General features: G+C 35.6%; 1 protein-coding gene across 1 annotated transcript in view; it reads left to right on the forward strand.

Moving 5' to 3' along the window:
- Nucleotides 1-19,551, forward strand: part of LOC135199648 (translation factor Guf1, mitochondrial-like) — a 324,533-nt gene that overhangs the window by 176,680 nt on the left and 128,302 nt on the right. The window contains exon 6 of the mRNA XM_064227805.1: nucleotides 17,052-17,181. Coding sequence (XP_064083875.1) covers nucleotides 17,052-17,181 — 130 coding nt within the window. The remainder of the gene's footprint in view (nucleotides 1-17,051; nucleotides 17,182-19,551) is intronic.

Below are 19,551 nucleotides of genomic sequence, written 5' to 3' on the forward strand. Positions count from 1 at the left end.
AAGTGAATGACCCTGGTGTGACCTTATGTGACTTTTGGAAGGGAGACAACATTTATAATTGCATCAAATATATTAATGCTGCATGGTGTGTAGTAGTGGAATCAAAAGGAATGGAGCATGGAAGGCTTTATGCCACTGTTTGTCAATGACTTGAGATGATTTTCATTGACATACTGATTTTCATTGACATACTGAAAAGCTACAGCTTGACTTAACGGAAGTAGACTGAAGAGCTGTTTGAGTCTCATTCAGAGGAGTTAACAAATGAAGATTTAATGGAGCTGGAAGAAATGCAAAGACCAGGAGAACTTGAAGAAGAACCTCTTCCTTTAAATAAGTTTAAAACTAAGTTGATGGCTGAGGATTTTCTCTTATAGAGAAAGCTTGAACTATTTTTGAGGATCAGGACCCAATTGCAGAGAGATTTTCAAAAGTAGCAACAACCAACAACAATGCTTTCCAATGTTATAGTCTCGTATATCATGAAAAGAATAGAAAACAATGCAAATTTTCAAAGACCAATTCTTCAAACCAATGCCTTCAACCTCAAGTACCTTCCCACCTCCAGTGACTGCTTCTTCCTTAGATGAAAAAGAAAGCAAAGCCAAAGAAATCCTGTCCTTGTAATTCCACCCTACCTCTTCTCCTGTCATCCATCACCTCAAGCCAACGATACCAGTTGTTGAACTGAGGTGGTTATGTACGTTGGTAAGCTGTTTTGTGATTTTTGTGGGATTTTAATTTAACATTTTATGGGTATTTTGCTGTGTATACATTAATATTGATATCTGAAAATTAGTATAAATCATTTTATCATAAGAGATTTATTTATTCATGAAAATAAAAGGAAAATTCTGTAATTAGTAAATATTGCTCTACAAAAAAATTTGCGAGTCATTGAATTTTCCACTATATATTTGGAGATGAGTTTCACAGAAAAACCCAGGATTACGTAACTGAAGGTGCGACTGCTGATCCGCGATCTAGTGAGGACCCACTGTATCATTTTTATTAATGCAGTACTGTATGGACTTTATAAAATACAATAATGTATGTACAGTGTAGAGTATTGTATCGTGTTATAGGATGAAAAAATGCACAGTACTGTGTTGACTTTATATCATACTGTGCTTAAATAGGCATGAAGACCAACTTATGAACACTTCAAGATATGAGCAGCCATTCAGAACATTGCTCGATGGTATGTAGGGTAGTGTCTGTATTGTGTCATGTCCAGTATTCCATATATTCTGTCTTATATTAATTTTAATGGGTTTTAGAGATACAGTGGTCCCCTGGTATTCGTGGGGAATGCGTACCAGACCCCCCCGTGAATAGTTAGAACCCACGAATAGTTGGAACCCCTATAAAAATGCTGAAAACAGCCTATTTTGTTAGTTAAAGCTCAAGAAAAACCCACTAAAAATTTTTATACTTGTTTTTTTAATAGTTTTATCAGAAAAGGTGCATTTTATGATCAAATTGTAAAAAAAAACCCAGGAATTTGTGGATATTTCTCATAGAAAAATACTATTGCGAATATACGAATTTTCTGCGAATAATGCGGGGAAACGTTCCCGAGAGAAATCCGCAAATGTGTGAGTCCGTGAATCCGGAGAACGCAAATATGCGGGTCCATTGTATTATGTAATCTCTAATAGGAATACTTCTGTTACATAATCATTAATAGGAATGACCATGTCACTGTAGTTCAGCTTTACTTCCTTATCAGCTTCTTCATTTTTGTTGATGCCTCTATGGGCAGGGAATCTTAATACAATGTGTGAAGTGAAAATTTAATTTTTTATGATGTTTTGGAATATAATTTTGAAGGCTTGTAGTCAGTGAAAATTACAAAACTTTGATAGCATATCTAGAACAGTCTGTCAATTATCTAGAGCCAAGAACATATTGGATAATGGCAAAATCTGGATAAAAGTAAGAGGAAAGAATCTAGGGGCTGTTCAAGGGCAACTCTGTATCCTTCCACACCTAACCTTGTCAATACCAGAGAACTTTAAATGCTCAATATGGTTATAAACAGCAGCCATCACACTTCAACCTGAAAACTTTATGGAAAAAGCAATTATCTTACCTTTTTCCCCTTATTTGTAACAAAGTATACTGCATAAATACACATTGAAAAATAATATAACTGCTCTTTCTCTCTCTCCTAAATGACACAATTAACTAAGTAGGTAGCCTACCTGTGTTTACTCACAGTGTATTCATTGTTGTTTATAAGTATATGTAGTGAGTGAGTTATGCTGTATTGACAAGGTAGGGAATATCAATATTTATGAAATGCCACATGTAGATGTAAGCCCACACTCATACAAGAAAAACTTTGTGATATTATAAAGTGAAATAAAAAAATTATTAATTCCATTCAGATGAATCTGCTTTGGACACACCATCATTGAGAAATGCCACGTGTACTAAAGAGGTAATACAGATTTTTACATGCACAAACACAGACAGTTTCCATAAGGCAAAATGAGAAATTAGTGATCATAATAAAATAGAAGATTAATGATATCTTTTTAAATAACTTTTTTGATAGCCAGGATATCATTTGGGCTAACCTCTTTTACTCTGTAATCCTATTTTCTTTAATAGATTAAAATAATTATATAAAACTAGTCTTTACTTTTCAAGTGAATTTCATTCTCAGTAAATGATATTGTATTAGGCTATGGATGTAGAGTGAATTTCATTTTTTGTAGATTATATTAGGTTAAGGTTTCAAACAAGATCTCCAAACTTATGGATTATGTAACATTTCATAACCATCTCTTATAATTAACAAGTATACATAGTATTGCGTAAGCACCACTTAGCAAGAAACTGGCATAAACAACATCAAGTGTGGACTTAAACAACCGAATAAAGGAACAGCTGTTTTGTTATTTTGATGGATTTTAAGTGTAGCATATAGTTTACCTTTGTATGTTTGTTTAAGATTTGTTTTATGTACAAAAATAGAACTAATAATTTCAATTGTAATCTGTTTGTTTTAGCAAGTAAAAAATTATTCTTATTTGAGTAGTAGGCCTCAGTTAGCTGATTTTGAGAATGCAACAAACATTAGTCTAGCCTACTTAAATACATATGGTGGCTCTTCAGTTATTTTATTACAATGATGATATAGCATGATAATAACACAGTTTAACTGGATTCAGTAAAAATACATTAATGGTGATATATCGATGGTAGTTTCTGTGTAAGCACAGGTAGGCTACTTGCTTACCAAATTTTGTCATGGGAGAGAAAAAGTACGGGTATGGTTTTTCTTTGAAGTGTAGTATTTATACAGTATATTTTGTTACAAATATGGGAAAAATGGTAGATAATTGTTTTTTGCATAAAGTTATCAGTTGAAAGTGTGAAGGTTGGTTTTTAAAAGCGAGTGTTTATAGTTATTCAGTATTGACGAGGTAGTGAGCAAGGGCACAGAGTTGCTGCTGTAGATCTGTATGGTTTTTTGAATATATTTATCTAGATTTTGCCCATATCCAGCAGACTCTTGGTTCTCTTCATCCAGGTAATTTAGAGATTGATATACACTCAACCCCTGCCTATATTCGTGGTTCAGGATTTGCTGCTTCAACTATTCAATTATTTGGGTTTTTTTGGTGAGCAATATTTTACTGACTAAATACAGAACCTGCCGCAGAAATGAAACAATCTCATAAAAAAATGCTTATAAATGTCTATGTTAAAATTTCACTGCTTAATTTGATAGTCCCAACAAAAATATGCCTTAAATTATCATACTAAAACAATTTAATATAATTTCAAACAAAAATACACCCCAAGCCATCATCCTGAAACATCCTAAGACATCTTAGATTAGTACCCTTTCACAACTTACTCTTAAGTATATACACCCCTAAAATGCTTATAACAACGATTTACTAATTTTAAAATAATATTAGTGTAAACAGCAAAATACCTATAAAATGTTTTATACAAATAGTAAATCTGTCTTACAGAATATTTGACATTTAATCAAGTTAACCCATGTACTGCATACATAAGCTGTTTTCTCTCATAGCATTGAAGTATTAAGCCTATTAAAATTGTCCTTAAGTTGCATTTTTGTAAAACAACACTTTTTATTCACTAATTACTGTATTTTTCAAATAGTGTTTGACTAAATACTGATTTTTGCGATAAAAATTATTTACAGCATATACTTCTAATGTACTTACAGCAATATCATTTCAAATACATCTTACATTATAATGTAATTACAGCAATATCATTTCAAATACATCTTACATTACCCTTAGAGAGAGAGAGAGAGAGGTAGAGAGAGAGAGAGAGAGAGAGGAGAGAGAGAGAGAGAGAGAGAGAGAGTTAGTTACAAGGATTAGGATGTCTCAAAGACTTATTAGTCCATCCAAGGAGACATCCTACTCACTTATCTCTAGGAGTAGGTTTTTCTGTAATTTCAGTGTCTTAATGATTTTGTCTAGCTTTCTCTTACTCTTCCCACACTGTTGCTGTTTACAACTTCTGGTGGCAGTTTATTCCACGTGTCACATATTTTGTATGTAAAGAAGTTCCCACAAGAAGTTTCCATCCATTATTTCTTGTCTGGTTTTCGATTAACATAAGTAGGTTTATATCTACTTTTGTTAGTATTTTGAATATTTCTATTAGTTGGCCTCACAATCGTCACGTTTCTAAGACATACCTGTTCAGTCTCTCTAGTCGTCTTTGGTAACCTATTTGCCTGTTGGATGGAATTAACTTTCTGGCTCTTGCTTGCCCCTTCCAATCTATTTATGTCCTTTCTTAGTGTTGTTGGTGACCAAAACTACTGCATATTCAAGGTAGCAGTCTAACTATTGACGAGTAGAGTGCAGCACAGTTTCCTTGTTTCTGTATTTGAACTGCCTATATATCCCAATAATTTCTGTGTTGTCTTTTCAGCTTTTATGCACTATTTTGTGGGTTTTATGTCCTTGGTAATAATGAATCCAAGGTCCTCTTCTTGTTCTACAGTATTTATGTCATTCCCAAGCAGCATGTAGTTGGCATGCTGGTTGTTTGTTCCGATTTGTAACACTTTACACGTATCCACATTAAAACGCATTGGCCATCTTTTTTTACCACTCATATTTTGTTTAGATAATTTCTTAAACTTTCTACTGTCTCTGGGTCTGCTGCATTTACACCTAGTTTGATGTCATCTGCAAATTTGGCTATCCTACTAGTTAATCCTACATCAGTGTCATTAATATAAGTAAAAAACAAGAGAAAACAAGAGCAGGCCATGGACAGAACCCTGAGAGAGAGAGAGAGAGAGAGAGAGAGAGAGAGAGAGAGAGAGAGAGAGAGAGAGAGAGAGAGAGAGAGAGAGAGAGAGAGAATGAATTATACACCTATTATGCTCAGTATGGGGCCCAACCAGAAGTGAGCTTAATATGTAGATACATAATTACGTACATTATGAATATGCTGTAAATCATTTTTATCATAAAAATCAGTATTTAGTCACAAACAGTGTGAAAAAATACAGTAATTAGTAAAGAAACAGTGTTGCTCTACAAAAAGAGCAAATTAATAATACAGGCAGTCCCGGGTTACGATGGTCTCGGCTTAAGACGTTCCGAGGTTAAGACGCTTTTCAATTATATTCATCAGAAATTATTTCCAGGGTTACGACACATGTTCCAGGGTTACGACACATGTTCCAGAGTTACGACGCCTACAAACGCTGATCTGGCAGATGAAATATGACACCAAAAATGCAAAATAATCAATATTTAAATTTTATTTTTGATGAAAAATGCAATAAGAATGTAGTTTACATAGTTTTGAATGCACCTAAAGCATTAAAAGTAGGGTTTTCTTAGGATTTTTGACAATGTTCCGGCTTACGACGATTTTCGGCTTACGACACGTCTCAAGAACGGAACCCCCGTCGTAACCCGGGGACTGCCTGTACCTTTAGATATATGGTCCATAGAAAAAATACAAAAATTAGTGAAAGTTCCCCGTGGAAAAGTGAATACCATGTTCCATGTAAACAGCAAAATATCAATAAAATGTATTTTTTCAATACATACTTAAATACATGTATGTATTTCTTAACTGAGGAGAGAGAGAGAGAGAGCCTTTGGAAAGAAATCACAATTTTCAAAAGCAATTTATATTTTTCCTAACTATACCTTAGTACCTCAGGATTTTACATGTAAATTGCCTGATTCATTCTAAGCCCTACAAAAACACCCCAGTAAATTATTTCCAGGCTTACAACACATGTTCTAGGGTTACGACGCCGCTCCAACGGAAGAAATATGACTCCAAAAAGGCAAAATACTGTACATACTTGAGTAATATTCAACTGCATGTAATGTTCAACCCCATTTTTACTGCATATATTAGGACTTTAGCATATGTCCCTTAGCAATATGCCTAGCCCAGGGGTGGCCAACCTATGGCGCATGCACCAACAGTGGTGCATTGCACGATTACAAGTGGCGCACTATACCCCAGAGATAATAAAAGAAAAAAACATGCCTGCTCATAAAAGAAAAAATAATAATACTAATAATAATACTGATTTCTAGAAAAAAAATACAAGAAAGAATTTAAGTAACTTATAGCTAGAAGTGAGTTTTACTGAGATTTGTTCTAATCTAAAACATAGAAATAATTTTTATTTAATTTTATTGTTCCATGTGCATCTATTAGTCATCTTCTTTGAACAATAATGCATCATCATTATTATACCTGTGGTATATATATAACATATATATATATATATATTATATATTATATATAATAATAATAATTATTATAAATACCATTATAAAAAAATATATACATATATATTAATATATATATAATATATATATAATTATTATATATATAATATATATAATATATATTATATATATAATTATACATACATACATACATAATACATACAGACATACAGATGATCTATATATATTATAATATATATAGATATAATATAAATATTAATTATATAATATATAACAATATAATGTATGATAATATATCCAACATAATAATATTATATATATAATATAATATATATAACTATATATAATTATATTATATATATATATTATAAATATACATTACATTACATACATTACATTACATAACCTTATAATAATAATACATAGTAAATATAATATATTATATCTATTATATATATTAATATACATACATACATACATAATACATAGATATATGATATATATATACATACATATCGATATATATATATATATATTATATATAGATATATATATATATATATATATATATATAATATATATAATATATATACATACATACTAATATACATATATATTTACAATATATATAATATATATATATATATTATATATATATACCATACATACATACATACATACCTACATACATACATACATACATATAGATATATATACATACCATATATATAATATATATATATACATTATATATCATATATAATAATATATATATATATATATTATATACATATACATTATATACAATATATATATACATATATACATATCCATATATACATATGATATATATATATATAATTATATATATATATATATATATATATATATATACATCATACATACATACATATATATATATATATATATATATATATATATATATATATATATTATATATATATATATATATATATATATCCAAATTACCATACTTAAAGGATTGAAAGGGGGTTAAAGTTTGTGTGGCACATCTGAATTAGAAGTGAAGAAAATTGGTGCATTGGAAACAAAAGGTTGGCCACCCCTGGCCTAGCCAATGTTAGCAGTTGCTACTGTAGCCTAGTCTATGATTCTGGCATCTAAACCTAAGAAGCTAAAAGCTTAGAATATGCCAATAAAATGTATAAATAATCAGTATGTATACTCATTTCAAATAATTATTAATTAATCATTAACTATAATCATTAACTATAATACACAAACAAACACACAAAAAAAAAGCTTCCAACCTTTTGTTTATGTTCACCACTACAGTAGCAAACGATCGCCAAGCAACCACTTTTACCTAGCACACAGTATAGTAATCATAAATTTTCATTATCTCTCGTCAACTACTGAAACTACCAAACAGTATATAACCATTAATTTCTATTCTTTGTTCTATCTTTACCTAATGGAGATACCAAGTTACTGACAGCTATAATGAAACATATAATATTAAAACAGAAGAAAAATTCTAGAAAATATTTGTTGGCTTCGATGATAGCAGTCTGATTTAGTTTATATTTTATGATATCTAATTCACAATTTTTTTTATTAAATGTATTGCATGTACTCATTTCAAATAATTATTAAGTAACCATTAACTATAATAAACAAACAAACAAACAAAAAAACTTCCAACCTTTAGTTTACGTTTACCACAACGAGTAGCAAACGATTGCCAAGCAACCACTTTTACCTAGCACACAGTACAGTAATCATAAATTTTCATTATCTCTCTTCAGCTACTGAAACTACCAAACAGTATAATAACCATTCACTTCTATTCTTTATTCTATCTTTACCTAATGGAGATACCGAGTTACCAACAGCTATAATGAAACATATAATGACATTAAAACAGAAGAATTCTAGAAAATATTTGCTGGCTTCGATGATAGCAGTCTTTGATTAATTTTATATTTTATGATATTTAATTCACGAATTTTTTTTTATTAAATGTATTGCATGAATAAGTTTTTCAATTTACAGCATCCTTTTACCAATAGAATATGTAGAGCACGATGGGGTAGATGATGACCAATAGGAGAGCAGGATCTTACGGCGGTGACTAGCATCAGGAACCAATGGGAGAGCGGGAGGATGGTGGCGAGTCTACTCAGTTGGCGGTGCGCGAGTTTTAAAATTGTTCTCGGTGGTCCGGGTGAATCTCGGGACTTTACAGTAACACCCTTTCATAACCTGAGTTATTTTTGTATGCAGAGGCAAAAAAATCTTCGTATTTGCTTTCGTAACTTGAATTTTTCGTAAGTTGGGACTTTCGTATGTCGAGGTTCCACTGTACAAACCTTAGGTCCTTTATGTTAGGAATTACTTTTAAGTGAAGGCTGGAAAATGGCCGTTGAACTACCTTCTGGTAGTCGGGAGTCCTATCTCAGGAGTCCTGTCCCAACCACATGTAAACATTCCAGTTTGCTTTAGGCCCAGGTATCAGATTGAGAGGTGGAATGATTTGGGCTTTAATGTAAAGGACCTCAGGTTTGTATAGTTAGGAAAAATACAGTTTACTTTCAAAAGTTTTGATTTGTTCCTACACAATATACAAACCCTCGGTCCTTTACATTAGGAAGATTCCCTGGTTGAAGGAAGGAATCTGTGTGAGTATGAACTGGCTGGCATTCACCACACCTGAATTTCCTTCCTGGCCAAATAGTGAGGAAGGAAATCAAGTCTTCAACTATCTGATTGGAGTATAGGAACTGCGAGATCAGATTGCAAACTTCTGGGCCATTTCATGTGATGGAGGTAAATGTAGCCACATATGAAAAGGCAAAAAGAACCATTAATGACAGAGACTATAAGGCAAATACAGTGTTCCCCCCATATTCTTGGGGAATGCATACCAAATTCCCCCCCCCTGTGCAAATAGTTGAAACCCCCTATAAAAACACTTAAAACAGCCTATTTTGTTTGTTAAAACTCAGGAAAAACCCCACTAAAAATCTTTTGCCTGGTTTTTTTGAATAGTTTTATCACATAAAGTGCATTTTATGATGAAACTGATAAAAAAAACAGGAATTTGTGGATATTTCTCATAGAAAAATACCATGAATAGGCGAATTTCCCATGAATAAAAGGGGTATATGTTCCAGAGAGAAATCTGCGAATGCGTGAGTCCACGAATCCAGAGAACGCGAATACGTGGGTCCACTGTACAAGCATTGGGTTTGTCTGATGTTAAAAATTACTTTCCTAACCTTGCTAGTGGAAGGAGAGGATATATGCTTCTATAATCTAATCAAAGCACGTAGAATGAACACTCAAAGAATAGTCTTACTTGCATCGGCCACCAGTTACAGCATGTAACGGCTCGTCCACTCTCTGCCCAAATGAAGAGAGTAGGATGAAAGGAGAAGGTGAGCCAGTCACTTTCTCATTTATACCCGCATTCGTACCGTACATCAAAGGGGAGTTGCAACCTTGTCCTGTTAAAGGAACTGGGTAAGTTACACAACTTGTTTAGCAGCCACTATGGGTCCCAAGGAAAAAGTGTCCAAGGACTTGTGGGCTATATCCTGAAGGCAGGAAGAGGTAAAGGTGGTCTGTTGTGACCACACCCCTACTTTCAGTACCTGAGTAACTAACAGGTTCTTGCGGAATGCGAGGGAGGGAGCAGTGCCTCTGACTTTGTGAGCTCTCAGACGAAAGGTATCAGTGTCATCCCTGCCTATGGGGGAGTATGCTTTCCTGATTGTCTCGCAAAACCAGAAAGAAATAGTCTTCTTGGACACTTCTTCCTTGGGCACACCAGTGCTAATGAAGAGTCATCGACACTCAGGGTGGAGATGTCGAACCCTCTTCAGATAACCATAGTACTCTAACAGGACAAAGTAGCATCTCGTCTGGATCATTACCAACAAAGTCCTCAAGGGAGGGAATCGTAAAGGACTCTAATTTAGCATCAGGGATTGACGGGTTCTGAGTCTTCACTACAAAGCCCAGGACGAAATGGAGCGTAACTGATTCCCATCCCCTCTAGTGTTTAACATCGAAAGAAAAACCATGTAATCCTTCAACTCTCTTCACCGATGCCAGGGGAAGCAGAAAAACGGTCTTGAGGGTCAGATCCCTGTCCGATGACCCTCGTAAAGGCTTGCATGGTTCACGAGTCAGGCTTCTCAAGGCGAGAGTCACATCCCACTCGGAGGCTTGAGATCATTGGATGGCCAAGACCTTTTGAAGCTTCTTATGTGCATTGAGGAGGAAATACATACGCCCTTCAGCTTCAAGACTAGGCCTAGTGCAGACCTATAGCCTTTCATATCTGAAACTGAGAGAATCTTCTCTCAGCCAAGAAAGACTAGGAAGTCCATGACCTGCTGAATAATAGTTCTGACCAGATTGAGACTCCATCTACAACACCAATCACAGAAGACGGCCTACTTTCCCTGGTATACTGCTGCAGAGGACTGTCTGAGGTATCTTGCCATCTCTGTTGCAAGCCACTCACTCGCAAGAGATGGTGGATAACCTCCAGCCATGAAGACACAGAGACTGCACTGCCATGTGGTACCACTCTATGTGGGGTTGACATGCAATGTTGTACCAGGGAGGGATCTCTCTCCGTGCCTTTGAGAGAAGAGCTAGCAGATTAGGATACCAAACAGCCTGAGGCCATTAGGAGCCACCAGAATTACCCTCAGATTTTGGGTGATCAGCACCCTTCTGATCACCTTGCAAATCAGACAAAATGAGTGGAAGGCATTTGTCGATTAATGTAATAGTATATATTACTATGTATATATGTATTCCATATAGTTCATTAATATTGTCAATTGTAAGTGTATCCGCATGTGTCATGCTGTCTGTACTCTACACATGCGCATGAATACTCTTCCTGCTTCTCTTGGCATGAACTGCATGCCCTGCAGAGCATCTGTACATATTTACCTGTTGCTGCAAGGAATAAAGAAAACTACGTCTCAGGATATCATTTCTCCCATCCTGCAATCTTCTGTCTTCATCTGTAAGACATCCCCACCTATATCACCATGGCGCAGTGATGAAACTATCTAGCATTTTCTAGGGAACACTTGAATCTTCATTCAAATCCAGCTACCATTACCCCTCAATCGTCTTTGGATTGTACAGTGTTGGTGCTATGTTCATACAGTATTTGTGCGGTGCCAGTGCAGTGAATTTTGTGGGTTCCATTTCTCTTGTGCCCCTGCCCTGCCAGTGACCCCATAACCCTACCCAGCTACAGAGCCCGAGGCACGTCCACCCACTTTCATCATTTCCCATACACTGCTAACTCATTACCCAAGGGTCAAGTGGTCTCACCCCACCAGGAGCCCTCCCAGCCCTCACTCCCCTGCCTGCAAGTATTCGCCGCATGGTAGAAGAATTATTCACAGTCACTTTTTAATAGGAACTGTAGAAATTCTTCCTCATCTTTCTCCTTCTCCTTTAAACTGTAGATGACATTGCAGAAAACTATTCATAATGGCTTCTGCTTCACATCAAGACAAGTCTGGGGATATGCAACACAATCAAGACCCTGAGAACCACCAATTGCTTTCACACCGAGTCTCACCAAAAGACTGTTGAGACCCTTCCAGGTTTTGCAACACTGGAAACCCCACCTGAGTATTCCACCTCCCATAGCTCTAAATATGGAGAGGCTCCTCATCAGATACCTGGAGGAATCTCAACAAGACGAGTTGGCTGCACGTCAGGGAGAGGAGGAACAACATTGTCATGAAGAGGAACAATGACATCACGAAGAGGATCTATGCTGCCGAGAGGATTACTTAAGAAGAGAGGAGGAAGCCCAGCGTTTCACCGTATTGTTGCAGCTACTTAGTGTCGACTCAGCCCAGCAGCAAGCAACACCAGCAGACTCACAACTTCCCACACAGTCCTCAGTCCTGTTGCCCACAGAGCCACCACCTCCACAGAGGGCCAAAGCCCAGAACCCGCCACCCTTATGCCCTGACACGAAATACCAAGTCTTCAGGGATGATTACAGTGTGATGATGGACCTAGGGACATCGCCTACCAGGAAGCAGATGATATAACTTCCCATGTGCCTCAGCCTTGAGACCCAAAGAATACTCGAACACATGCTCAATGTACCACCAGGCACAGATCGCAGTGTGGACGAGGTCTTGAATATTCTCCAGGAACACATCAAGAACCTGCAGAATGAAGCTCTACGATGCAGGGACCTGCTTTCCTGCAAGCAGAGGGAAGGGGAAAGCTTTAGCGATTTCTAAGTCCGACTGAAGCATGTAGCAGAGGAAATTGTCTGTCCTGGCCATTCTGCTGCATGCTTAAAATGATCATCATCATGGGAATCAGGAACGAGGAACTCGCTCAGAAACTCATTGCCCTGGATGCTGCTGCTTCATTGGCCACCATGGTCAACAAATGTCACTCCTATGAGGCCACATGGACAGCCACCACAGCCAATGCGAATTCTTGGAGAGAGGTAAAATCAGAGATATCAGGGAAAATGGAAGCGAGGTAGGAGTGTAAGAAATCCTATAAATAAAGAAGGGAAAGTGACATTATGTGCAATATGCAAATTGGATTGGCATTGGGCTAGGGATTTTCCTAAGAATTCTCAAAATAGAAGAAAACAAACAAAACAAGAAGAAAATAAGAGAAACAGCAAGAAGAAGCAGAGACTGGGCAAGAAGAAGAGGTTGATGTAATTTTAGACAGGATGTAAATCAACAAATTGTGGGGAATTGTGACTAGCACGCAATGTCGTGGGCTTGAGTTAGAAAGAGTTGAGGAGAATGAAGGATACCAGGACAGAATCTAATAAAGTTTTTAATTTTGGTGAGTCATCATATAATTCAAAAGGAGTGATACTGAAAAAGAAATACCAGTGATATTGAAAAACAAAAAGTTTTATTTTAAGGCAAGAAATTTTCCTGGGTGATGTACTGTGGTTAAAAAGTAAGAAAACCATGAGTAAAATGGGTATGACCATAGAGTGGTAAAGTTAAGAGAAGACAAATGGGGTCACTTAAGAATAACAATTGAGAAGGAAGGTAGAAGAATTATTACTGGAGGGTTGGAAGGGAAAGAGTCTGAGGGAAATTATAGGTGCAATGATGAAGTTACATCTACAGTTTGGCCACAGAAATGGAGATAAAATATGGAAGCTAACAGAAGAAGCACATTTGAGTGATGGTTTGAGAGAGAAAAAAAGAGAAAATAAAAAAGTTACTAACAGACTTGATTGCAAGTTGTGAGGGATGTAAAATATACAAAAGAAACCCAGCTAAACCAGTAGTAAGATTTTCTTGGGGTAAAACATTTAGTGAAGTTGTAGTAATGGATGTGGGAGAGATAGAAGAAAGAAAGTTCTCGGTAATGGTAGAGGTAACGAGGTATAGTCAGGCTTTTGGGTAAAAGATAGGAAACCAGAAACTATTATAAAGGCACTTTTTGATGGGTTGTTTTGCTATATATGGAGGGCTTTCTAAAATATTGTCAGACAATTGGGGAGAATGTCAAAATGAAAAAGTAAGGAGGAAGGCAGAAAGATGGAATATTAAAGTATTGACCATAGCATTGGAATCTCCATGGAGCAATATACTATTATGCGAAAAGAGTAGTCATAATCAAAGAAAGTTTAAGAAAGATGATAGAGGATGAGAAAGTGGATTGGTCCATAGCATTAAGATGGGTAGTGAGTGCTAGGAACTGCTTAATAAATAATGGAGGTGTCTCTCCTAACCATATAGTATTTGGAAAAAAACCCTTCTTTGCCTAATGTAATGGAAGAAGAGAGTTCAAATCCTGCAAGCAGAGAGAAAGGTATAGAAGAGAGTATAGTAAGGGATACACTGAATGCATTGCATAAGCCCAGAGAAGTGTTTATCAAAAATGAGTCTTGTAATAAAATAATTGCTTTAAATAAAAGTGTCAGAGAACATAAATTTGAAGAAGTAGTAGTGGGAGATGAGGTACTCTATAAGAGAGAAAATGAAAATGAATGGAGAGAACCTGCTCGGGTAGTGGGGGTATCAGGTTAAATGGCAGTGGTTAAACATGACAATACATGTTACTAGGATTCAAAGACTATCACCAGAAACAGAAAAGATACCTAAAACAGCTAAATCACATATTGTGAAAGATAGATCCTGTGCCCCAAAGGAAGGGCATGTAGATAGGCAGGAAGGAAAGGAGATTATAACCGGTTGGAGAAGGAATGCAGACAGGAGAGGCTATAGAAAAAGATGTGGTAGAGGAAACAATGGAAGATGTTTTAATTGAAGAGAGACCCAAATTCAAAGAGGGAAATAGAGTTAGAGCTATAAACAATAATACAAGACAAGTAAAAGAATGGACCATATTAAGTCTTGCAGAATAAAGATCAAGCAAATCTTGGGCTGATTTGAATAATGTACATACTCACAGTCAGGTGACAAGGGATTGGTTAACTTAAGAGATTATAGTGATGTAGAACACATAGATGTGCTCGCCTACTATTTTGGTAGTCCAAAGTTCAATTCCCACTATTCCAACGTGGAATTGGAGGAATTTGTTTTTGGTGATTAGAAATTCATTTTTTGATATAATGTAGTTTGGATTCCACAATAAGCTGTAGGCCCCATTGCTCGGTAACCAATTGGTTCCTAGCCATGTAAAAATATCTGATCCTTCGGGCCAGCCCTAGGAGAGCTGTTAATCAGCTCAGTGGTCTGGTTAAACTAAGATATACTTTTTTCCCTCTGTTACTTCTAGGGCTTTCCCTTTTAAATTTATTCTTCTCTATCCCCAGATGTTTCATTTCTTCTCCACACACCACAAGCCAATCTTTGACTTGTCCTCTCCATCCTTTATACTTGTCCTGTATCCAGCTAAATTTTGGACAATCCCTTCTCTATCTTATCTCTGTTTTGTTTACATTTCCACCCCATGCCACTGCCATCTTGTCTTCTATTATGATGTCACAACACAACTTCAATACATTAAGACATTTTCTAAAATCAAACATGTGTCCCCTACATTGAACAATGCCCACATTTCACCAATACAGAAAATAAAGATAAAATAACACTGACTAAAATGATATATAATCAGGCGCACCACAGGTATACCGCCACGCCACTACATGATAAGATGAGTGCCAACCAGAGGCAGTGTCTTCTTGTAGCAAATTTTTTTGTATTCTCAAATTCATTACCAATATTAATGTTTTGGGGCAGAAGTGTCCATGCATCTCACCTCCCTCTGTGTGAATCAGCTCTGTAATTACTGGTTAAGTTACTTTATTGAAAATTACTTTTTGATAATAAAACTAGGTTTTAATTATACTTACCCAGTAATTACATTGTTGGAGCCCTCCCTCCATCCCCTCGCATTGATTTTTGGGGCATAAAACAAACTGATCTCTTTGCCACACTTCCTTTCTTTCCCCGAAAGTGTGCTGGGGATTGTTACCTACCCAAAACAGAAAACTAGCGCGACCCACGAATTTCAGAATTTTAACTGCTGGATGAGTGAAACTCTTAGGTATGTAATTACTGGCTAAGTATAATTAAAACTTAATTTTATTATAAAATTGTCATGTTTTTATTGTGTAGGCAGAATAAAAAAAAAAATAAGACCCATTTTATACAGAAGTGTACTGTATGTAGTACGTACATTATAGTACCTGTGTTGTGTGTTTTGGTTAAAGAAAAGAAGTTTTGCTCTTTTTTGTGTGCAGATTATTTATTTAGTATACAGGCAGTCCCTGGGTTACGACGGGGATTCAGTTCTTAAGACGCGTTGTAAGCAGAAAATCGTCGTAAACCGGAACATCATAAAAAAATCTTAAGAAAACCTTACTTTTAATGCTTTGGGTGCATTCAAAACTATGTAAACTGCATTCTTATTGCACTTTTCATCAAAAAAAGCTTCAGATATTGATTATTTTACATTTTTGTTGTCATATTTCTTCTGCCAGATCAGCGTTGTAGGCGTCGTAACCATGGAAATAATTTCTGATGAATATAATTGAAAAGCGCCTTAACCTCGGAACATCGTAAGCCGAACCTGTCGTAACCCAGGGACTGCCTGTAGTTTGAAACAAATATAGAAAAAAGGTAGCAATTGCCTTTTGCATTAGTTTTTAGTTTTAAGTGATGGTTGTTTATGAGCATATTTAATGTGTACGGATATGCAGCAAATGACGTGATGATATGCAATAGCATAAAGAAAAGTAGTTTGGGAATTTTTAAATTAATACAATCAACCAAAAACAGAATTAATGTAAAAGCTGCATTTTTTAAACAGGTACACAGGACAAGTTGGCTTTATAACTGCAAATATGAGATCACCCAAGGATGCTCAAGTTGGAGATACTTTGCACTTAAAGGACTGTGTTGTCACACCTCTTGATGGATTTCGTCCAGCCAAACCAATGGTGAGTTCTACAAAGATTTGAAATGTTTATTGAATTAGAAATGCATTAGAACTTTGTGGAAACAGATTAATTGATAGATTTATGCAGACTGGTATTACAAAAACCATGGTAATTAACACCAGAAATACATATGTTAATGTGATATAAAAAAAATATTGAAGCATTCATTTATTCTGTGCATACAGAAACTACATACTTTACTTTTGCAAAATGCACAGATTCAAACAAAGATCTGTAAGGCTTCACAAAATATAAAAATGAAACTCGTCTAAAAAAAAATTTACATTTATGGATACAATGCAAATTGACGTTAAAAGACAAGACATCACACATCCATAGAGACATGATGCACCCTTGTCACAGACACACTTTTACACTAAGCCAGTCACCATTCCAGCTTAATATCATAAAAAAGAACTTTCATCACTCTCATCAACTTATTTTTTATACTGTACATTCTCATTATTATTATTATCAAATAAATAAATATTTCATGTAGACCACTGAGCTCATTTAAATAGCCCTCTATGAACTGGCCAGAAGGATTTGTCTTTAATAATGATAATTTATAATTATTTATTAAATCACAGAATTTTAACCATTTTAATATTGAGTTAATTGAAATTGATGGAAATTGCCAAATTATTTACAGTTGTTTAGTTTTCAAAACTGATATTCATTGTCAATTATATTTTGGATGTTCACCTAAAAATGTCAACTGTTAGTGTTACTCATCAGTCTGTACGTATAGGAGCGTGATCATGTGGGCTTTTTGTCAAATATCCTTGGGTTAAACAAGTGACTAATTTTAAAATTGGTCAAAATTACTTGTGTGTCATTGATGCGGCAGTAGGTTGTTAAGATGTTAGGAGCTTTACAAATAAAACTACTTTCTAAAACCCATATTTATTTATTTATTAATAATATATATATACTGTTAATAACTCAATTTCTTGAAAAGATAATTTATCAAAAAGGGATTTTGACAAAGGAAAATTCTATTTCTGGGGGAAGACCTGTGTCGCCCAGTGAAATGTTCCTATAGCACTCATTTCTAGGTATAAATAAATGCTAAATATACCAGAGAAAAAGCCATATGGAATGCCAGAGTTACTACCTCTGGCTCGCTCACCCTCAAAGGGTGTCGGTATAGCATCAGGGGCGAGTGGAAGCCACTATCACAGATACTTCACCAAATAGATCTCTCCTCTCTCAAAATCCCCCTCTGCAGAGGTGCCATTACAATGGCTACCTTCCGCTCGCTACTACTACTGCCTCTGCCAAGAACGCCATTCCTGAAATACGCACCCAAGCTTGGGCCAGCTAAAGGGTGGGGAAATGAAAAAGAGAGGGATGGGTTCACTGGGCGACACAGGTCTTCCCCCAGAAATAGATTTTTCCTTTGTCAAAATCTCTTTTCTGGGCTCGACCTGTGTCACCCAGTGAAATAGTAACAGAGAATTGGCCATACAAGCTTGGAAATAGAATGTAAACAAAAAACTTTATATGAAAGGTAAAATAAAAATTCCTTATAATTATTGTTTTAATACTCCAAGTTAAGGATAGCAAAATACAATTGGTAAATAACATCTAATATGACCAAATCCATACCATCACCAGGAAAAATACAACAGGTAATGAACATAAAACAAACAAATTAATGAACTATGTGCATTTACAGGAGTGGGTTGATAAGCAATCCAGTCCGGAACAAAAGGCAAAAAGGCAGGGATTACAAGCAAGGCAGGCAGGTGAGAGGGAGTACCAAAAGGTAATTCATAGCACAAACAATGATAATAATAATATACGAATTTACAATTACATAACTAGGCTGTATCAGGGGAGGCAATGTTCCCTGCAGCCACTGCCAAATATTTAAGGGCCTCTAGAGACTTAAGATAGTGGCGTTTAAATACTGTCGGAGATATCCAACCCGTATATTTTTTAAGATCATCGAAGTTCATATGATGAAAATAATTAACTGAGGTAGCCACTGTTCGGATATCATGGACATGAGGAACTGAATCTGGATTGGCTTGTTTAATAAAATAAAGAATTTGTTGTCTGATGGCCTTCAAGGAAATGGTTCCACCATTCTCTCTAATAAAAAGAGGACCTGAAGACTTTTTAGAAGTTCTGCCCAGATGAGATTTTAGTAATGATGGGACATAATGATGGGTCCTGTGGAAGAGGGACAATCTTCCACGGAGACCATCTGTTCTGTGGGTCTTCATTCTTTGCTAAGAATTTCCGATCTGGAGAGAGCAGAACTTCTCCTGACGGGAAGAAATCAATATATGATTTGGTTCTCTAGAGGGAGCCGACACTTCAGATATTCTGGCACCTGAGGCTAGACTCATGAAAAATAAT

The sequence above is a fragment of the Macrobrachium nipponense genome, chromosome 26 (genome assembly GCF_015104395.2).
Source record: "Macrobrachium nipponense isolate FS-2020 chromosome 26, ASM1510439v2, whole genome shotgun sequence".
NCBI lineage: Eukaryota > Metazoa > Arthropoda > Malacostraca > Decapoda > Palaemonidae > Macrobrachium > Macrobrachium nipponense.